At 39.6% G+C, this 21,770-nt stretch overlaps 2 protein-coding genes across 7 annotated transcripts in view; both read left to right on the plus strand.

The window, feature by feature from the left end:
* CEP76 (centrosomal protein 76) overlaps nt 1-21,770 on the plus strand; it is a 138,401-nt gene that overhangs the window by 29,645 nt on the left and 86,986 nt on the right. The gene's annotated exons all lie outside the window — the stretch shown is intronic.
* Nucleotides 1-21,770, plus strand: part of SPIRE1 (spire type actin nucleation factor 1) — an 85,354-nt gene that overhangs the window by 13,167 nt on the left and 50,417 nt on the right. For all 6 annotated transcript variants that reach the window (XM_081205591.1, XM_081205595.1, XM_081205593.1 and 3 more), the window contains exons 2-3: nt 915-949; nt 16,440-16,670. In XM_081205591.1, the coding sequence (XP_081061717.1) occupies nt 915-949; nt 16,440-16,670 (266 nt within the window). The remainder of the gene's footprint in view (nt 1-914; nt 950-16,439; nt 16,671-21,770) is intronic.

Consider the following 21,770-nt stretch of genomic DNA (forward strand, 5'->3'; position numbering starts at 1 on the left):
CACATTATCTGATTCAGTGGAAGACATTTTCATAATGTTATTTTCTCTCCCAATGAGTTTGTGAGAACATTTTTTACTGAGTTACTGGGAAACTCAGACAATCAGAGGGGAACACTTTTGTTGTTTGTTAAGATGCTTATCTTAAGAAAGAGAAACTTTCTTGGGGGAGAGTATTGTATATATTTCATGGAACAGACAAATACTTGTTCAGATTTCACTGAGTGGCAGATTTAAGATTTTAAAAATGTATATAGCAGTGCACCAGTAGCAATCAAGCCTCACCATGAACAGTGCATGTACAACCAGGGCCCAGATCCTTGCTCCATCTTCCTCCAGCAGTGGATTAGAAGACGAAAGTGCTTTACAGAAACGTAAAATGATCAATTCACACAGGCCATCTGAGAAAGGAAGAGTCCTGGAGACTCAACTATACAGCTGCAAATAAAACATTTTAAGTGTGTTTCAAATGCAGTATACAATGTGATACTAGATGGCGATGGTGAGCGTTTTTATATGTGTGTAGATGTGTATGTTTTTAATATGTGTGTACATTCCACCCCAGTGCCATTTCTTCGCTTCCATGTAGCACCTGTATGGAGTGAAAGGAATAGTATTCCCATTTACCACCATCCCTGAAGATTTTTGCTTTGCACAGGGTTCTCATGAAGAAAGAAGCAACACAGCTTCTTCTCTTCCTAAGTACCTGTACAAAGTGAAAGGATCATCTCCTTCTCTGGTCAGCTGCAATATGCAATGAACAGGGAAATGGAATAGTCCATGGATGATGGGAGTTGTAGTCTACATGGGGAAAGAGGATGCATCAGATTTTTTTCTAATCTTTTCTAATCTTGTTTTTGGAATTGATTGCTTATTTTTAAAAGGTGAAAATAACTCTTTTTTGTTTTTAATTTCAGGTAAATCAGAACATTTACGCTGTCCAGAAACAGAGGTAAGAACTTGTAAAAGTGTTTGTTCTGTTTGATACACTAGTGCAATGAATCTTAGGGCATTTATATATAGCTCTCCCAGGTATCTGTACTGATATGCTGAGAGAGCACTGCCCCAGGGGAGAGAAATGTGTGCAGTCTGTCAGCTCACAACCTCTCTGAATACAGAAGAAAGCTTCAAGCAGTGGAGCTTTCAAAATGCAAATGCTAAGCAGGGAAAGGACTTCTTTTGGCTAGGCAGATGCTGCAATGGAGGAAGGAGCAAAAGGGTCAAGCAGTACACAATCAGAGCAGCCCTTCCTCTTTTTCAGCTTTCCCAACTTTTCCAGCTTTTTTCTGTCCTTGACCAGCACCATCAACTGTCTCTGTGATGGTCTATGTGAAAGCCCCATGCAAGCAGCTTCACGCTAGTGTTAGAAACTGAGATGTGAAAGCTAGGAGCTAAATGGCACCTTAAACCTAGGTTATGGGCGCAACAATGGAATGTCTAGGTGTGCTTTTTATATAACTAGAATACAAAGCTGAAAATGAATGAACTGTTCATTTTTCACATGGTATAGTCCTTCCCCTGCCCACTCTCCTAATGTTCTTAAGAGGGTCTCTTCCCCAGTCTTCAGAAAGTAGCTAGAAGTGGGGAACCAGAAAAAGGTCCTCCTTTTCTTCCACTCTGCAGTTTTAATCTGAAATTTTAGGTGCAGTACTGCGCCCACAGCTCAGAAACTGCTCACATTAATGAAATTCCATGTTGCAAAATGTGTTTAGAACAATGGGAGTTTCGAACAGTGCTTCACTGCTCCTTACACCCCCCAAAACTAAGGGTTCAACAAGCAGCATTTCAAAATGTTTCCCACTGCTCCTGAAAGCTCTGAAAGTCAGGTTTAATTCACACATGCTGATTTCACAGCTCTGTCAGTTATTTTCTCATAGGAAAAACTTGAGCTCTTTAAAGAATATGAGGGCTGTGTTTATTTATTTCTTTTTAGCCTTGAGAGAAATCTGTATGATTCCGCTTAGTGTCTTAACAGCTGTACCCAATGCTAGGGAAATTTCCCAGGAGCACTTACATATTATTTGATGCAGTTGTATCCTGCCCTTCATAGAGCTTAAAGTGGTATTTTAGCCTCAAAATACCGCTGGAAGAGAGGTTGGTTGAGTGATGGTAACTCGCTCAAACAATGTAGTTAGTTTTGCAAGAATTTGGACATAGGATTTCCACCACATTAAAAACCATTCTAGCCACTGTGTCATAATTGTCAGGGAATATAAAGTTTCTATAAAGAACAAGATCCAACCTCTTTCCAGGTAGAGTTTTTGTAGCTTTTGCCCTCACCTGTCGATCAGGGTAAACTGGGAGTCTTGTGTGGCTGATCTGTATCTCTACCACCTTGCCTCAAGGGCTCTCTCACATGATAATGCTATTGTTGACTGAGTTCTCTCTTTTGGTGAAAACGGTATTTGATAGTAATCAGTTTTCATTGGAGGCATTGATTTGGCTACTGAGTTTCTAGGATTTAGGGACTTGGATAGTTATTGTTTCTGACTCATATGCTGGCTTCTGTATCTCGATGGCCCTGTGTTTGCTATGCTGCTGCTGAGATTTAATATGCAACTGCCCCCTGGTTTTTGTCACTATTTTTAATACACTAGAAATACACTGAATTACTAATAGTGGTGGGAAGATCTCTGTACTTTCTGGAGATAAAGATCAGCTGTGTTTTACCAGAGCTTGGAAAAGATAGAAAATCATTCATTGTGACCTTAAACCACACTATTCACTGCTGCAGCTCCTGTCATATGACATCATGCATAAAATTCAAGATAGTTCTTATTTAGAAACAAAATAAAGCTTGCCATGTGAGTGGAATAGAAATACTCCCCCCCCCCCTAGAAATAGAAATAGCATGATGTGGAAAAAGTGGGTATAGATGTTTTTCTCCCTCTCTCATAACAGTAGGACTCAGGGACATCCAATGAAACTGAGTCTTGGAAGATTCAGGATAGACAAAATACGTGCTACTTGACACTACGGAATTAACTATGGAATTCTCTCCCACAAGATGTGGCTACCAACTTAGGTGGCTTTGGAAGATTAGATTAATTTATGAAAGATAAGGCTATTGCCATGATGGGTATGTGCCAGGGACTGACTAGAAACTGAGGAGTGGTGGCTGGATTTGGGTGAGTGGGCACCGGAAGAAGGGGGGTTGGAGACTGACTTGGAGGAAGCAATCAGTGATCTGGGGGAGCCTGTAACAGCGAGGAGATAAGAGGCAGGAGAAGCTGTGGGATTGGAGAGTGAAGAACAGGTGCAGGAGGAGAGAGAAATAGGTCAGGCTGGTGTAAAGGGCTTCCACACCTCCTCCTTCTGCCCCCACCTCCTGTTCCACTGTCTCCCAGGACCAGAAGAGGATTGAAGCAGGAAGAGCAAAAGGTTACACGCAGGTGGAGTCATTGTCTGCTTGCACGCAGCTGGGGGGGGGGGCGAGAACGACATAAATGGAGGTTGAGGGCAGGGCCTCTTTGTTCAGCAACTCCCTCATTGGGTGCACACCTGGAAGTAGCTGAGACACGTAGGCCTGATAGACATGCCTTTTGCGAACTTGTAAGTGTACTTTTGACAATAAAGTGTTAGCTGTTTACTCAGGATGTCCATTCCTTTACCTGACAGCACTGTGACAGTATGTTGTACCTCCACTGTCAGAAGCAGTATGGCTCTGAACACCAGTTTCTGGGAATTGTGGGTTGTGCCCATGTTCTGTTTGCATGCTTCTCATAGGTGTTTGGGTGGCCACTATGAGAACATTGTGCTGGACTAGGTGGCCCTTTGTCCTGATCCATCAAGGTTTTCTTATATTCTTATATCATGCTCAAAAGCAAAATAGGTATAGTCTGTCAATGACACCTGCAGCCAATGTTTTGAATAGTTATTTCAAATTACTATGTTATATTCTTCCTTCTGGCTTCTTTGTCTGTCTGTTATCACTCTGGACCGCTCTTGACTTCTGCTAGCCTTTGCCTGCCATTTTGTGGGCTTCAGCTTCCGTCCTTTGCCCACTGTCTGTCCTGCACCTTTTTAAGATCAGATAAATGCAGCTTAGTATTTGTGGGTGGCAGCAATTATTATTATTATTATTATTATTATTATTATTATTATTATTATTATTATTACTACTACTACTACTATTAATAACAAAAATATTGTAGGCTTAATAGATACAATTATTAATCATCATCTATGGTCTGTACAATGTAATAGTAAAATAGAACAATTCTGTTTTGAGATTTTTTTTTCTTGGGAGTTTGCAAACAATGCTTGGGCTTGCCTCGGGTTCCTTATTTCAAGGAATACTTCGCTATTTAATAAGGAACAGGGGGCAAACCTCCATGGAAGGCAAAACAAAGTTTTAGACCAGTAACATACATTAAATTAAAGATTCAGTTTAATAAAATGGCAGTGTACAATACAAGTTTTTGTTCTTTTCTTCAGCATTTATAGCACAAACATTCTGCTTGGCCTTTGAAAATATGTACAGTAGTACAAATGTGACAAATAACTGAGGTAGCCCAGCCAAAGTACTTTCATGGTTCAGTTGGAAAGGCAGCTCTAGTACTCTCAAGGGCAAAGAGAACCTTCAATCATTATTTCCATTTTCCAAAACTGTCTGAGAAATCTTAATACAAAAGCTGTTTACTATGCAATATGACTAGGGTAGTATTTTTATCATCATATGCAGGACTGAAGCTAGTAAGTGGTAAAGTTTATAAAAGGTTATGTACATAATTATAGGCTAAAACCAGAAAATATTTTGTGAACTACAGTGTAGGGTTAAAAAAAGGCTTGCATAAGAATTGTTCTGGGTCCCTAAATAATGGGTGTAGAAACCTATAATGTGCACGATTTGGGATAATACAATTTTGTGTATATTCATGAACTTTGTGTTTAAAAAGTTGGTTGCAGCATAGTTTGGTGGACACAATTCAGAGACAATGATGAGAGCTGCAGTGGCAGCTGCAGAAGGTACTTCTTTCCCTCTTCTTTCCCTGTCAGAGGCGGAATGCTCCTGAATACTAGTTGCTGGCAATCACAAATGAGGTGTGTGTCTGGTTGGTCATTGTGATAAAAGATCGCTGGATGAGATGGACCTTTGGCCTGAATTAGCAAGGGTCTTCTTACAGCTCAGCAGCCCATTTGTCCCTGAACCCACTTGACTTGACCTACTCCATGCTTATTAAATAACATATATTAAGTTCTCGTGTAGTTAGATAAACAAACCCAAGTGTGGAGTACTTATCTGTTCCATCAAGTGTGGACGTGTATAGAGAGAGATGTATCCTTCAAAATAAAATCCTAAATTGAACAAGTTAATATATTTCCCCCCACCTTGGCTGAAGGACAATTATTTGCTTTAAAAGTTTGAATAATTGAAATTGGATAATATAAATTGTAGGCATGATCCAATCCATTGCTTAAGAAGCAGGCATTCTGTGATAGAAGTGGGAGTTGCTGGCAGTTAATTGTGCTTGCGTACTAACAAAGTACCGTATTTTTCGCCCCATAGGACGCACCGGCCCATAGGACGCATCAAGTTTTTGGGGGGAAATAAAGAAAAAAAATTATTTCCCCCCCCCAGGCGCTTGTGGGGCAGGCAGCGGGGAGAAGCGCTCTTCTCCCCGCCGCCCGCCTTGCGATCAAGTCCGGGGACAGCAGGGAGACGCAGCGCGTCTCCCTGCTGTCCCAGGAGTAGTGGGGCAGGCAGCGGGGAGAAGCGCTCTTCTCCCTGCCGTCAGCCTCCAAACCACTTCGGGAGACAGCGGGATGGCGGCGTTCCGCCTCCCTCTGTCCCCCGACCTTGTGGGGCTGGCGCTGGGGCTCTCCTGAAGCCTGGAGAGTGAGAGGGGTCGGTGCCACCAACCCCTCTCGCTCTCCAGGCTTCAGTGAAAGCCTGCATTCGCCCCATAAGACGCACCCACATTTCCCCTTCATTTTTGGAGGGGAAAAATTGCGTCTTATAGGGCGAAAAATACGGTAGATTACTAAATTTCATATTTAACCAGCTCTAGCATCTCCACTATTTTTTATGTACAATCAGATGTAACTTTTGCAAAAGTTGAAATTAAAAGAGGGAAAGCTTCCCAAGTTCAACATGTTTATTTGATACATGAACTTCCACAGTTACATGGTGAAATACATTACGTTTATATGAAAGCATTTTGGAGATGAAGAAGCTTGAAGATGATTTGGGTGGGGATGGGGGCCTCATGGCAGAAGAGAGGAAGGGGAAGTTCCATTTGCTTGGGCAGAAATCCATTATACCGGCAGGCTGACATTATTAGAGGTGACCCTATATTATATATGCATTACTGTATTTCTTTTAGTTTCGTTTGGAAATGAACTAGTAAGGGTGTTGGGCAGGAGGGCATTCTCCCCTGTTAGCTGAATGCTGTTGGATTCATGTTGCAACCAGCCTAAGAGACATATGAGCTTGACAGATCAAAATCCTAAAGAACAGGTGTAGATCTCCTGAGATTGTATCTCATAGGCTAGTCATTGTGCATTAATTACAATTGGCTATTTGTACAGCAGACTTCTACTTCAGTGCTGCACTTTTAGCTATGTCTGTGGTAGAGTGCTCTTTCTCGTTGTTTGCCAAAGCATTTCTGTATGGTGCAAATGCTGCTGATGTGTCAGAAGTATGCTTTATCTGAGATCTTAAAAAGTATGTGCTTTGTGACTGCAAATGCTATTTTAATTACCGTATTTTTCGCTCTATAACACGCACCCGACCATAACACAAACGTAGTTTTTAGAGGAGGAAAATCCGTAGGCATGCCACCCGTAGGCATTTCCTCCATAACACGCACAGACATTTCCCCTTACTTTCTAGGAGGAAAAAAGTGAGTGTTATGGTGCAAAAAATACGGTAGTTTTTGTAACTACTTATAATTAGCTGTGCCATGCATTGGATTTTAAAAATACTATTTTCATTCATCACTACTGGATTTTCAATTATAAGGAATAATTTTATTTGTTTCAAGTATGATTCTTTGCACAAATGACTATTGTTTATTTTATTTACTTAAAACTATGAGGCTGCTAATTTGTTTCTGAATAAAACACAGGTTTGTCCATAAATCAAAGACTATTTTCTTTGCAGGCCACAAGCAAACCTTCCATTTTAGCAGGCATTTTTAGGAGTTTTCTTTTTGTATGATTTTATTGTTTTATCCACTGTATGCTTTTTGAAATATTATTGCACGTGGCTTAGAAACGTTGTTGATTCAGTGATATATAAATAGCTGAAATAAATAATAAATAAGGCGTTCGGGTATATTATAATCTTCATGCCTAGACTGACAAAGAGCTGACAGTTTCAAGTGAATTGTTCAAACATTCAACACCAGTGATTCAGAAATGGTGTTTTCTTGTGAAAAAGGCATGGGGAACTTCTTTTCTCTAACCATCTAATATCCAATTGCAAGGGCTGCAAAGGCAATAGAGCATATTATCTAGTGCCTCCTTCCATTATTCTTCAATTTAATTAGGGCAGTCAGCTGCTTATCTTTAGCAATCATGAAGTGTTGGACTTTCAGCTTCATCCTACAAGGAGATTATTCATCCATCTGACTTGTTAGGCACCCATTCATCCTGTTTACTAGGCACCCATTCATCCTTATGCCTCCAGTGACTACTTTGCTTACTATTCAGATACTATCATTCCTCGGGATGTTGGGGATAAAGTGAAAGACTGGATTAATGCTGGGAACAGACAACTGCTGTTTAAAATCCATGATTATACTGTTAAAATAGAATTGATGGTTACTCTGATCAGGGGTTTTTTTCTATGACCTTGAATACCCTTCGGCTGGCCATCCATTCAAGTTGTAAGGGTGAAAGTTTACATCTCACTAAACATCCTACAACCAATATTTAATAGTCAAAACTGTTTCACAGAAAATTCAAATCTTACATGGAACTCTTATGATGCGTTTCATTAAAAACTCACACAAAACCATGGGGGTTACTTTGTTTGAAATGCTGTATATATAAAGCTTCCTTTATATTTTTTTACTTGCAATAATCCACTTGCCCAACATAAGAAGTAATTCATTTAGGGCCTTTTCAGATGTGAGAGACTTGTTCAGTTTATGCACTTAGTACAGATCCAGCACCAGTAGGCTGCAAAGTACCGGTAACCTATATGGGGGAATAGCAATGGTGATATAATGCTTTCTTCCAAGAGACTGAGAACATGACATTACATCACATTTATAATATAGTCATAATTTATAATGTAATCATAAGCTTCAATATTTGTTGTGGCTTTGGATGCCATTCATGATATGACAGAAATAAAATATTCTGTTCTAATAATTTTTCAAGATTCAGGGTCATTTCATATGTTCTTGGATATAGCTGACACTGTGAACTTTTCTAATGTTTACACTGTTAGGACACAGTTCAATTTTAATTAGCTTTTTATATCACTAACATATTTTAGGAAAAACAAACTCCCACTAGATTTTTTACATTGTTGTAGTGGGGAAAGTTTCAGGAAATTATCCAACTCTTATGCAATACTTAGCAACTATGAGATTTAAAATGAAACTACTCTAGTGGCCTGATACTAGAAATGATGTGTCACATCCTATCTAGTTACAGTGAATAGCATAACAGTGTATTAAGTATCCAGTCGCTAATGTAAAATTGATAATGCAAAACATACCCTTAGTAGTTGAATGTTTAGTATTGTAATGATAAAATTAATTGTTAATGTTGTTTGTAAGCAACAAAGTGTTGGCTATGATTGCACAAACCAAGAAATAATAATCTGCTTCTCTGAATTATCTGAAATTACAACTTGATCCCCTACTTGATTTAGAACAGTTAAGTAATATAACATCATGTCATAGCATTAAGCAGATTCCCTAGCAGCATTAAGGATTTTCCAGGGTTTTTTTATCAGCACAGAGCAAAATCCTCATTCAGTTAAATTATGTAATGTATTATAAATACAGTTTTATTAATGAATGCCATGCAGATGATGGAAGCTACTTGGGACAGTCTTTTTTAATGAAAGTTTGTAAAACACATTTTGCTTTCTATTTTGAACAATATTACATAGGACGCATTATCTATAGCTAGTGTTCACTGCAGTGGCCAATCAGGTGCCAATGGCAAGTCCTCAAATAGGACCTGAATGGTACTCTCCCGACTTGTAATTGCCAGCATCTGCTCATAGCTGTCAACTTTTCCCTTTTTTAAAGGGAAATTCCCTTATTCCAAATAGGATTCCTTGCAAGAAAAGGGAAAAGTTGACAGCTATGCCTCTGCTTCAGCAAGACTTGTACTTCTGCATGCTTGGTAGTTCTGTATCTAGCAATGCTTTCAGCCAGTTCCCCCAGAACAGATGTTAAGCAAACAATCCTGTAATTTCAATGATCTCCCCTGGATATCTTTTTGAAAGTTTGTGTTTGTGTGGCCTCCTCAGTCCTCTGGTATGGAGGCTAATCTTAAGGACAAATTACATAATTTTGTTAGAAGAACAGCAATTTCACATTTGAGTTTTTTAAATAATCGCAGGTGGATGCTATCCAGACCGTATGATTTGTCTGTTTTTATTTTGTTAGTAAGACCTAAAATTGCATCTTTTGTTGCCACTATTTGCCTTTTTTCCTGTGAAAGTCAGTTCAGGCGCTGGGAGCTGCCCTATATATGCTGCTGTGAAGGCTGCATCTTCATTCAGCTTCTTTACCATCTCTTTTCCTCTGTTAGCACACCTCTGCCTCACTTGTCATCCAAAGATCCTACCACATCCCTGCCGGACTCCCTAAAATTTTATAGTTTAACTGTGTGCTCCTTAAATTATTTTTTCTAGCACCCCTATTGTCTGATTGAATTTGTTTGCCAGCATTTGTATTACTTTTTTTCTCCTCGTTTGAACAATACTTCCATTTTCTAAAGGGAACCTTCTTGTCCTTAATAGCTTCTTTGACTCTGCTCATTAACTAACCACACAGGCAGCTTCTTGACTCAGGTGGTACCTTTTCTGATCTGTGGTTTACATTCTGGCTGAGCTTCTAATATTATGGTTTTAAACAACTTCCAAGCCCTTTGGAGAGATTTGATCCTCTTAACTTTGCCTTTCAACTTCCTTTTTACCAATCCCCTCAATTTGGGGACGTTTCCTCTTTTGAAGTGAAACGAGACTGTTGGATATTCTTGGCAATTGACCATGTGTATATATATATTAAATTTGATAGAACAATGGTCACTGCCTTCAATCAGTACAGCAACTTACACCTCTCTCCTTAAGGAACTTGCTTCATGCTACTACTTTTGCCAGGAGGTTTACTAGCCTCACCTTAAATCTCTTTATATTTGTTTTAAAATACCGTATTGTGCTTGTTGCCTTATTTATTTCTTTTACACTGCCTCTCACTGTAGTTGTGCAGGGAGGTATTCTTAATTCTATTCATACTCAACAAAGGGATGTCTCTTATCCTAGCTGGCTAACTAAAAAAAGGAAGGGAAAATTTGTTCTAGAAAGACCAAATAAATTTTATTTTAAGCTTATCATTTATTTACTATTTCAGAGCCATTACTAGATTTCAGTGAAAGTCATCCCCAAAATGGAAGTAATGGAGTGTTGTGTGTTCATCTCTAAATTCAGGGTAATTCTAGCTTCAGTGAATGCAGATAATTCCATGGAATGTTTTGTCATAGCTTTTTGCAGAATACAGCTAAGCATACTGACTAGTATTTTATGTGAATGTTCGTAATTGGCCAAGGAGCAATTCTCAAGTGAATATGTCCAGCAGGTGGATTATTGGACATTACAATGTTATTTTGATTTCAGTTCAACCTTAGCAGTAACCTATTTTTGTAAAATAGAAATCGTGACTTGTCCAACAAAATTGTTAAGAAGGTGAGTGATATATTGATAAAATGATGTGGCCTGATATATTAGGCATTCAGTGAGTTGGTGCATAGAGACAAACATTTCTCAAGAATAGAAGCAGAGAACAGAGAGCAAGAAAAGCAGCCATTTTGAGGAGTACACACAGTGTTAAATACAATTTTCCCACATTTTGGTCTGTTATGGCATCATTTACAGAGCTTGTACTAGGACCACATTACAGGAGCAATAAGTTGGAAGTAGAGCATCTGTTTCATATTCACAAGTTTTAGATTTAATCCTAGCACTGCCAGTTAGCGGATCTCTGGTTGAGAAAGACCTCTGCCTGAGAACTAAAAATTGTGAAGTCGTACTACTGGGTTATTCTGCAGTCACTTTTAGACCACCACAATGGAAGACAGCTCCTTATCGTCTTAGAAAATAATTCACACAGAAGGATTAGTGAAATGAAATGAAACAAAAAAACCCACAAAAAACTGTTGTGTGTTCTATAATTCAGGAGCTGGAATTATTCATTGATATTTAAAATATCAAAAGAGTTGAGGCCCCAGAGGCAGCTTAGTTAATTGACTTGTTTTGACATCCTTTGGTGCTTTCATATTAATTGATGTTTCTTTTTTAAGAAGTTGGTTTTTTGTAGTCCTTACTATTTATACGACATTCAATGAAAGCTGCCTCTCTTCTATCTAGTGCCCAGTTCTGCTGGTCTTTATATGACTTTTGTGTTCTGCTGGTCTTTATATGACTTTATATGACTTTACGCTGCTTAATGGCTGCTACTTTTTATGATCTCTCATTGTACCATTTTAAATAACAAAATGTGTACTTTTAATTTTAAATAAAAGGATTAGCTCTTTCTGCTCGCACACTATAAAGGAGATTAAGTAGAGTTGTAAAGTTCACTAGGAAGTTGTGAGGAGAAATTTGGATGCAAGGTAGGTTTAAGTCTGCTAGTTAGGTGTAACTGTTCAACAAATACCTGCTGTGCATACCAGAAGCTGTGTGCCTTCTGCTTGATATTCCCATTTACTTTCTCATTCCTGTATCACTTCCTCACTTTCCCAAGTAGACAGATCATGTTTTTAAAACTCTTTTGGACTTAAAATTGCTTGTTGTTCAGCAGAACAAGGAGCAAATTTATGTTCTGCCTTACTACTGAATAAGATCTTATCCCATCACTTGTGGATTTTTAGGAGACATTGAAGTGGTATATTTGCAACTACATATCTACTAATCTGCTTTTAAAAACTGTAAAGGTTGTATTTCCTGGAGACAAGATTATGCCAGTGTCCACATTCTTCATTTCCTGGTAAAGGATACAGACACACTAGTTTATGAATAATGTGACTTTGTGCATTTGAGTATAAATAGCACTGGTAGAATCCCTACTTTTTTGTAATCCAGTACAGATAGATTCCTGTGCCTGTCAACAATCTGAATATCCTAGTTTGGTTGTACCACAGCTTGTTGCATTTGCTCAGCTAATCCATGATATGATGACCGATATGTCAGCTCATTGCACTCAGTTTGGACTAACTCATAGTAATACTAGGAATTTTAATCACTGCAGACATACCTTAAAAAGAGGTACAAGATATGTTTATCTCCCAAAATGTTCGCTTTCTGTCGTAGTTAGTGTTAGCATAGATATATGTTGCACAGAAACTGAAAAAATATGTCAGTGAACTTTGCACTAGATGAAACACTCTAATTATCTGACTGCATTAAACAGGTAGTAAGATTAAACAGGTAATAAACCAAGAAAGTAATGCACTTTAAATATTTTCATAACTCCTCCTTTCTAATAAAACTTGTTTCTTGGTTTACTGAGAGAGTTCACATGAGTACTTTCCAAACAGAAAGATTAACAATCCTCCAGCCGAAGAGTTTAAACAAAGATTAATTCCCCCTGTGCATACTGTTCTCAAGGATGTTGAAGAAAAGTGATGTGCCAACAAAGAGAATAATGTCTGTGCTACTGGAATTGCTGTTTTGATTATTTTGGCTTTGGAATAAACTAAATGTATTTATTTTATTTATTTATTATATTTCTATACCGCCCTTTTTCCAAGGATCACAGGGCAGTTTACAATATAGAAATACAAAAATACATAGCATAGTAACAAACAGAAACAATGCTCCCCCCCCCAAATACATAAACACTTTTAAAAGGCCATAAATTGTTTAATTAGTCTAAGGTATGGGATAAGAAGAATGTTTTTGCCTGGTACCTAACAGTATGTAACAAAGGTGTCAGTTGCGTTTTCCCAGGGAGAATATTCCACAAATGGGGAGCCAGCAGCAGAAAAGGCCCCTTCTCATTTTGCCACCCTCTGGACCCCTCATGGAGGAGGCACATGAAGAAGGGCCTCAAATGATGATCTCAGGGTCCGGTTCAGTTCATATGGGGAGAGGTAAATTGTTATCTCAGTGATGCATTAAATTAGTCTTTTAATATAGAATCATAGAATTGTAAAGTTGGAAGGAACCCCAAGGGTCATCTAGACCAACCCCCTGCATTACAGGAATCTCAATGCAGTCTCCCATCCAATTTGAAACTGTACCTGCTTGGCTTAGCTTTGCAAATACGCTAGCAGTTTTATTGATGCACCACTGCTTAGCAATGTCATGGACATTCAAAATGACATTGTAATCCTATACATATCTGCTCTACTTCTAAATAGACATATATAGGATTACATTGTCAATTAGCCCCATTGAATTCAGTGGGACTAACTCTCAAGTACATAGGACCACAACCTGAAAAATCTGACTCTTTAGATTGGGTGACTTGCTCCTCTGTAGTGTTTTATCACACCTGTGAATGCATGAAAACACTCCTAAATGGAAGTTAATTCTGTTATTAAACAACAACAATTCATCTGTAGGGCTGCTGTGTTACATTATCAATGTTAGGACAATACCCTTATTATGCCATCCAAAACACCACAAAATAATGTGCAACCTTTCAAGTTCTCCAGTACATACTCTCATTTCTGATAGTCTGCTGAATGCGCAAACATAGTATGTGGGACTGGCCTGCCTGCTACCTCCTTTGACGTGTATAACAGATAAATGGATGGCTAGGCAGAATGATTTCATTGGTTTTAATAGAATGCTTGTGACTGCTTTTGCTGTGGTATAATTTTTCTGCAACTTAGAAAACTTAAGCAGTGTGCACACCATACATTAACCGCCGCCCCCATCATAAGAAGTGTAGTTTACCCCTCACAGAGCTATAATTCCCAGCACCCTTAACAAACTACTGTTCCTTTTATTCCTTTGGGTGTGATCTGCTTATATGTATGGCACGTACACAGCCTTAGTTTTCAAACAACGTAAGAATCAAGCGTAGCAGAACTTGGCAGGTCCTTTAACACAGCAGGGTGAAGGGTACTTGGTATTATAGATGATATCCCACTCCTTAGAAACTTATACAAAGATATTTGGAGCTACTCTGACTCTTCTTGACCGCAGACTTATTTGGGCCTCAGACTTATAAAGAGATTACCAGCTCCAAGGAAAAGTCAGATAATTACAAGTGTGGCAGAAAAACAGCCTTTTTAATGTTTATAAGTACAGCTATGCCTTGGAGCTTTGTCACTTTAATTATGAACATGGACAAGCTCAGGAAGAGGGCAAGGACACAAACAATGCCCTATTATATGTAATAAGTGTGGGAGAATGGCATGCCTTATAAACATTAACACATGTTTCAAAATGACTGAAAAATAAAAATAGTTTTTAAAAGTTCATTTTAGAAAACATATACTGTCTGTGATATGACTGGCAATCACATAAATGCATCAGCTATAGGGTGGCACTGTTTGCACTAGTGGCAAGAAAAATAAGGGCAACCTTTCTGGATAGTGCAAGTGCCAAACCCTTAGGATGCTGACTAGAAGGAATGTTTTTAAATTTTGGATATTGTAGAATTTGTCCTGGTCTGGTGCATGAAATGTCTTTTGTTTTATAGTTGTGTGATTTGTGCTCATGCTGTATTGTGATGGCCATTGGCTATAAACAATAAAATTTACTGGAACAGACTGACAAAAAGTAAAAGTTCTCAGGAGAATTAAATCAGCAATATTACTCATATTCTTCTTCTAAAAATAATTCATTTAGTCCATGACCTTTATTAAACCAAACAGAAAAATGTGCCAACTAGATGTTTCCAGACCAAGCCCGCCATTAAGCATGTCAGTTGTAGCAAAAGAAGGGGTGGTTTGGGGCACGTCCATCCCTCAGCTGGAAGAATGCAACTGAAGCAGAGAGAGTGAAATATCAGTGCCAGCTGTCCATAAAATAGTGGTTACAGAGGAATCAAGCAAAATCTCTCTTCTTGGCTTGAACAGAGGGGCTGCAATGGCAGATATTCAGCACCTGCAATGATTTTGTTTCAACCTTGAAGCCATTGCAGGTGCTTGTCTTGGGCTCAGGAGAGGGTCCTAGGAAGCCATGTTCATAGCTGAGATCAAGTTGCTCAAGTCTGGAACATGTGGGCTTGTTCACCCCTTCAGCCCATGATGCCATTTCCTATTATGGGGGGAAAACTGGACTTGGAAGATGTTCAACTGAGAGTACATGTCTTCCAAATCCAATTCGTAACGACCCCATCACTTTCAGATCCTAGCTGGAGAACAGGAAGTAAGAGCAATCATGTTCTTCTTTAGGCTAACTATTGCTAAAAGCTTGCTTCTGCATGCTACTTTCTGCTACCCATGTTTGTTTCCTGACCACCCCTTAATCCTGTAGGTTTGGGGCAGTGTGCTTTTGCAAGTGAGTCTGGAATTCTAATAATAATGGTAATAAACAGTGTTTTTTATGTATGCCTCTGGGTGTCCCCACTTGGCTGTAGGGACCCATTCTAGAACTTTCCCGTCTTCCATTTGGGGCGCACAGGTTCAGGGCCGGCCTAATACATTTTGGCACCTGAGACGAACCACAAAATGGTGCCCCCCTTCCCACCAGTGTGGAAGGGGTGAGCAAACATCTACATCAGGAACAAGAAGAAGAATAAAGCTCTAGATTGGGATCTGGTGCCCCTGTGGATTCTGCCACCTGAGGCGGTCACCACACCTTGCCTCATGAGTGGGCTGGCCCTGCACAGGGGAAATCCCATAGAAAGAGTGCTGCTGAAATGGCACAAAGGCTGTTACTCCAGTAAAAGTCATACTACATCTTAATATTAAAGTATGTTTGCTGAACATGCTATATAAAAAAGTAACCATTTGTTTTCTGTGAATTATAGTGTACATCTTATTTCTTATTACCTTAATAAGCTCAACATCGTTACATTGTCTTAGTGTTCAAGGTGTAAACATTAAATGCATACACTAACATACCTCATTATTTTCTTGTGTTTTCAAAACAACCCTCACAAGGAGCAGGATTTAGAGAGTTTGAATATTGGCATCTCATTAATACTGATATTTCCATTTTTGTGCTATATTTGATATCTTCCTATTTAACAGTGATATAACAGAAAATGTATTTCATGGTTGATATTGTAGCAGTTAATAGTAGCAAAATATTAGTACCAATATATCTAAAATGATGTAATCCTTCTTTTCAGGTAATAGAATCATTGGGAATTATTATTTATAAAGCACTGGACTATGGCTTGAAAGAGAATGAAGAGCGAGAGCTAAGCCCCCCCTTGGAACAGCTTATTGATCATATGACCAACACTGTAGAAGCAGATGGGAGCAAAGATGAAGGTTATGAGGCTCTGGATGAAGGAGTAGAAGAAGAAAATGACAAGGGAGACGTTGAAGTTATACAATCTTATCGAGATGTCATGAAGGTACAGACTGGTTATCTGATATTGTTATTTATATTGTTTAGTACCTTTTAACTGCAATACTGACAGTTGTAGTTCAAACACTGGTTACATTATCTCCAACACTCATAATGTTTGCTTAACCCTTTTGATTTCAACAGACTTCAGTGCATACCTTAGTACTTCATTGGGTTGTAGCTACCTTGCATATATTTATTTCTCACATGAAATTTGCTGATAATTCTAGACTTTAGCAGATATTAAAACTGTATAAGGACACAGTATAGATTCCTATGACATACTATGGTGGTATTATGGATCATCATCAGAGGCCCTTCTTCGTGTATCTCTGTGACTTGAAAACGGGCCCTTCCTGCAGTGGCTCCCCACTTGTGGAGGGAGACTTGCTTGGTGCCTTGGTTACATGTTTTTGCCTGGCACCTGAAAATATGTACTTATGTATTTTTGTGGTTTTTTTTAACTGATTGTGCCAGTTCCCTATGGAACAGGAATGAAGTAGGTGGCTTAAAATGCAAAAGGAGCATATGAAAGGAGGTTGAGGAACCAGTTCTCTTTAACTCACTGGTGAGAGTTTCTTCCAGTCTCAAAGTGCTTCCTGACTGTCGCTATATTCAGGTGTGATTCAGTCACTTACTGGCAAATTCAGTCCATGCATTTACTGTAAAGTTGATTTGGAGAACTTTTACAGCATACCCAATTCCTTCAAAATTGGACTTTTTACCACAAGGGAAAGTGATGGGGAGATACACTGTAAAATGTGAGCAAGTATTTGCTTTGAGATTTTATCTACAGTCAAGCAATATATAAATTTTATGAAATAATAAATTAGAATGAATGCTCAATAAATAGCCACATTGTCTAATCTCCCCACAAACAAACTAGGATGAATGATTCAAGAAACAGGTGGTCTCGAAGTAACCGCAGGGAGAAAAATGGCTCTGGAAAAGAACATCCAGGGAAAAGGGAAAGTGAGGGAAAGTGTTCAGCAACCTCTTCTTACCTGTGCCTTCTGCTCTTTGAATTTCCCCCAGTCATACTTCTCACTTTTATAGGGATTTGACTGCAACCGAGTTTTACCGTATTTTTCGCCCTATAGGACGCACTTTTCCCCCTCCAAAAATGAAGGGGAAATGTGTGTGCGTCCTATGGGGTGAATGCAGGCTTTCGCTGAAGCCTGGAGAGCGAGAGGGTTGCGCAGAGCTGCCTGCAGTCCCAGGATCAGCGCAGCTCTGCGCGGCCACCGGGAGCCGGGCGCGAAGTCCCGCCCCGCTCCCGATGGCCGCGCAGAGCTGCCTGCAGTCCCGGGATCAGCGCACTTCTCCCCATAGCCAGCCCCACAAGCTCGGGGGACAGCGGGGAAGCAGAGCGCGCCTTCCCGCTGTTCTTCCAGCCCCGCACCTGGGGGGGAAATAAATTTTTTTTTCTTTATTTCCCCCAAAAAAACTAGGTGCGTCCTATGGGCCGGAGCGTCCTATGGGGTGCAAAATACGGTAATTTGTGGGTCTGTTACTAGCGTGTCTTGTTTGAACTTTATTGGCCTTCAGGCATTTTATTGATATTTGTAGTATATTTGAGTGCATTGCTAATGCTGCACATAAAAAGACCATTTGTCCACAGTTTTTTTCATACAAGTAGATCTGTGGTATTATTTTTGCTATACCCTTTATAGGGATAGTGTGCTGCTAAAGCATATTTATAGCTGGTTATAGATTATGTAACAGTGACATGAGTGGCTTAGGGCAGGCCAATCAGAGCCTAGGGCTTGCTGATCAGAAGGTCGGCGGTTCGAATCCCCGCAACGGGGTGAGCTCCCGTTGCTTGGTGCCTGCTCCTGCCAACCTAGCAGTTCGAAAGCACGTCAAAGTGCAAGTAGATAAATAGGTACCACTCCTGTGGGAAGGTAAACGGCGTTTCTGTGTGCTGCTCTGGTTTGCCAGAAGCAGCTTAGTCATGCTGGCCACATGACCCGGAAGCTGTACGCCGGCTCCCTCGGCCAGTAAAGCGAGATGAGCGCTGCAACCCCAGAGTCGTCCGCGACTGGACCTAACGGTCAGGGGTCCCTTTACCTTTTATAGATTATGTACCTGTGACACGCTCTCTTAGGGAGTAGTCCTAAATATGGGAAGCCAGTGTAATTAAGCCACTTTAAATTAAGTCAGCATAAAGTGCACCAGATCCAAACTCCATCCAGAAGCCTGGCAATGGGAAAACAAGCCTTTAAAATAGCATCTGATTTGCACCCCTCTTTTTTGCTCCGGTGGGTTCCCAGGTCACATAACCAAGCTGAACGGCGTTAGGATCCAGCATAAGTCTTCCCTTGCCTGGTCTTGCCCTCGCTACTCACCTGGAATGCCCATTTTTCAGGGCGTGTGCTGGCATAAGTTCAGCCAGTCTCAGGTCAGTCGGCTTAGCCCCAGCTGGACTACAATGAGAAAGTTATACTGGAGTATCTCTGTCTGAGCCAGGATTGGTTAAGTATGCCAGCGTAGTATGACAGAGCTGTGAACCTGCTGGCTGAGCTGGAGATCTACTATATCTTAACTCAGTCTTCCCAGTGAATCTATTGTTAGGCTTGCACCCTTACTCATAGCAGATCATTCTCATTTGCTGGTAGAAGTTCCATAAGCTATTTGCTTGCTGATTTGAACCTACCATTCTTCAAATATCTGTCTTTAAAGGGACAGAGAATGTTATTTTGGCTCTGTTCTGTTTTTTATTCAGCAGCTTGCCTAGAGTACAGATGTGATAACTGCAATGCAAATCCTCTTAGGAATTTCACCACTGCATTGATGTCATTTTCTCCCCAACCCACACACCTTCATCACATTCCACTTTCCTACAAACTCCTAACAGAGAAGTCTGCATATCTGAACCAGATTAACATCTTAATGCATGTATTGTGTAGCAACAATTGAGTAGCACTATGCAGCATTGCACTGTAATAGTATCTGATGGCATTTTTTGTGTTGTGATATTTGAGTCAGTTCTATTTTATTAACACATTCATTACTAACGGTGTGTGCAACAAATTTAGTACCACTGTAAGGAAGATAGTTGGAGGCATGTGGGCTACTTTACTGCCCTTTCACTCATCCATGCCCTTTTCTCTCTTTCTCTTTTTTAGTTCTAGATAGCCTCTTTACAGTCAGTCTCAGGAAGGAGTAAAGCCTACCACATATGTATGGGCTATGAACTGTGAGTGAGCTGGAGTAGTGGGGAAGAGAGTTGGCTCTTTAGTCCTGAACTCAGACCAAACTTCTTTATCACCAAAATATGTTGATACTACATATTTTAGCTATGACAGATTCAATCGAAGCAAGATACAGAACAGTTGAAGAGGGAGTAGCAGCTTTGTGGATATGAATTGTTCTACTGTATTTATTTAGTGTTGTCAGTTTACCTTCTCTCAGTCAGGCATGGATAATTCCTTCAGTGATGGGGGGAAAAGATTAATACAGCAATCTGTATGTTCATGTTAGCATTTACTTTGCATTAAAGAAATGCATGTGGCTATATGTACTTTTCTAACAGGTTCCTATGGGTGATAGTTACTGAAATACGCCAGTTACCTATACCTTTCCCAGTTGTGCAGATAACCATGGATCTGCCCTACAACTGGGCCTCTGAGGATGGCCTCATGTCTGGGATATATGATGAAGCAAAGAATAACATGAGCATATGCGCAATGCCATGTTATGAGTAACCATAAAAGCTCCACCTGAAGGTGAAGAGATCTTGGTAACCTTGAGTATCTGCAATTCCTGCATGACAGATTGAGCACGACTCTGGTGGTAGTGTGTTGGATTAAGCTTTGACTATCTTTTCTGTTTCTGGATATGTAGTATACATCCACAGTGTTTGATGTAAAACTTCAGATACTTAAAACCTCAATACAAATTTATGTGATACTCTTTACACAGACTTTTAGAACTGAAAGTATTCAGGTCATCCATGAATTTGAATTATATTTCTAGTCCTGCTAATCTAACTCAAACCTCTTGACACATTGATCTTAAAGCTTTACAGTATTGCAGTATAAATCTTCAGTAGTCTGAAGAAGTTGCTGTATATTTATTTAACAATTTCCAGACCCCCCTTTCCCCCTGCTGATATTCAAAAGTGCTTTCAGAATCTGTTGTTGACAGAAGCAAACGTTTTATAAAAGTTTGAGTGCATTACTGTTCATTGATGTCAAAAAAGGATTAATTTCTCATTAAAAAATGCATTTCCTAAGCCTTTGGGTACTTGGAACATATAACCTTGTCATATCCTAAACATGGTTTCACTTTAATGAACCATAATGGGTACTATGCATTGTTATGTTAAGAAAACTCCTGAAATTATGCTATGCAATTTTCTTGCTTCATTGTTCAAAGGGGAAATTCTGTGTTCTCTATCAACTGTGTCAAACTGCAGTTTCTGTGGCCCACCATTAGTTTTGGTTGTTAACTGTTAACTTTAAGAGATATATTTCGTAAAGCAAGGTCAGGTTGAAAGTTAGATGGCTCATAAATTTCAAAAGAGTTCAAGCTCATAGGTGATATTTTCAATGGATACGAGTTGAGAGGAAATACTATTCCTTATGGAATTTCTAACTTTATATTAGATTTTATCATTCTTGTTTAATAACAATGTTTATCTCTCATGTGTCTGTATGTGTAGAGTTATAGCTAATTAAATCATACTCAAGAGTAGACCATTGGAATCAATGCACTTGGTTGACTTTCCCATTGATTTTGCTTTGTCTATACCAAATAAGACTTGATTAGCTACCATCCCACGAGCTTGTATTCTGTCCACTTTGTTCAGAACACAGGGCCAGTACAAGACATTTTGCTGCCTGAGGCAAAGGACAAAGTAGTGCCCTCCCCCAAGGCACATAAGAAGCCAATTGGATTGGAAGTTGAATTTTGATGCAATATTGGTGAAAGGACAGTGTCCTGAACTTCGCTTGAGGACAGCAGACTAGCATAGGGAGTACAGGGTAGGTCACGTGGCACTCATAGCTCTGGTCACTCCCTGCATCTCAGCATCTGCTGCCAGAGGCAGCTGCCTCACACTGCCTCATCTTAGGGCTGGCCCTGTCAGAACAGTGCAGATTCA

The sequence above is a fragment of the Podarcis bocagei genome, assembly GCF_964188305.1.
Source record: "Podarcis bocagei genome assembly, chromosome: 8".
Classification (NCBI taxonomy): Eukaryota; Metazoa; Chordata; class Lepidosauria; order Squamata; family Lacertidae; genus Podarcis; species Podarcis bocagei.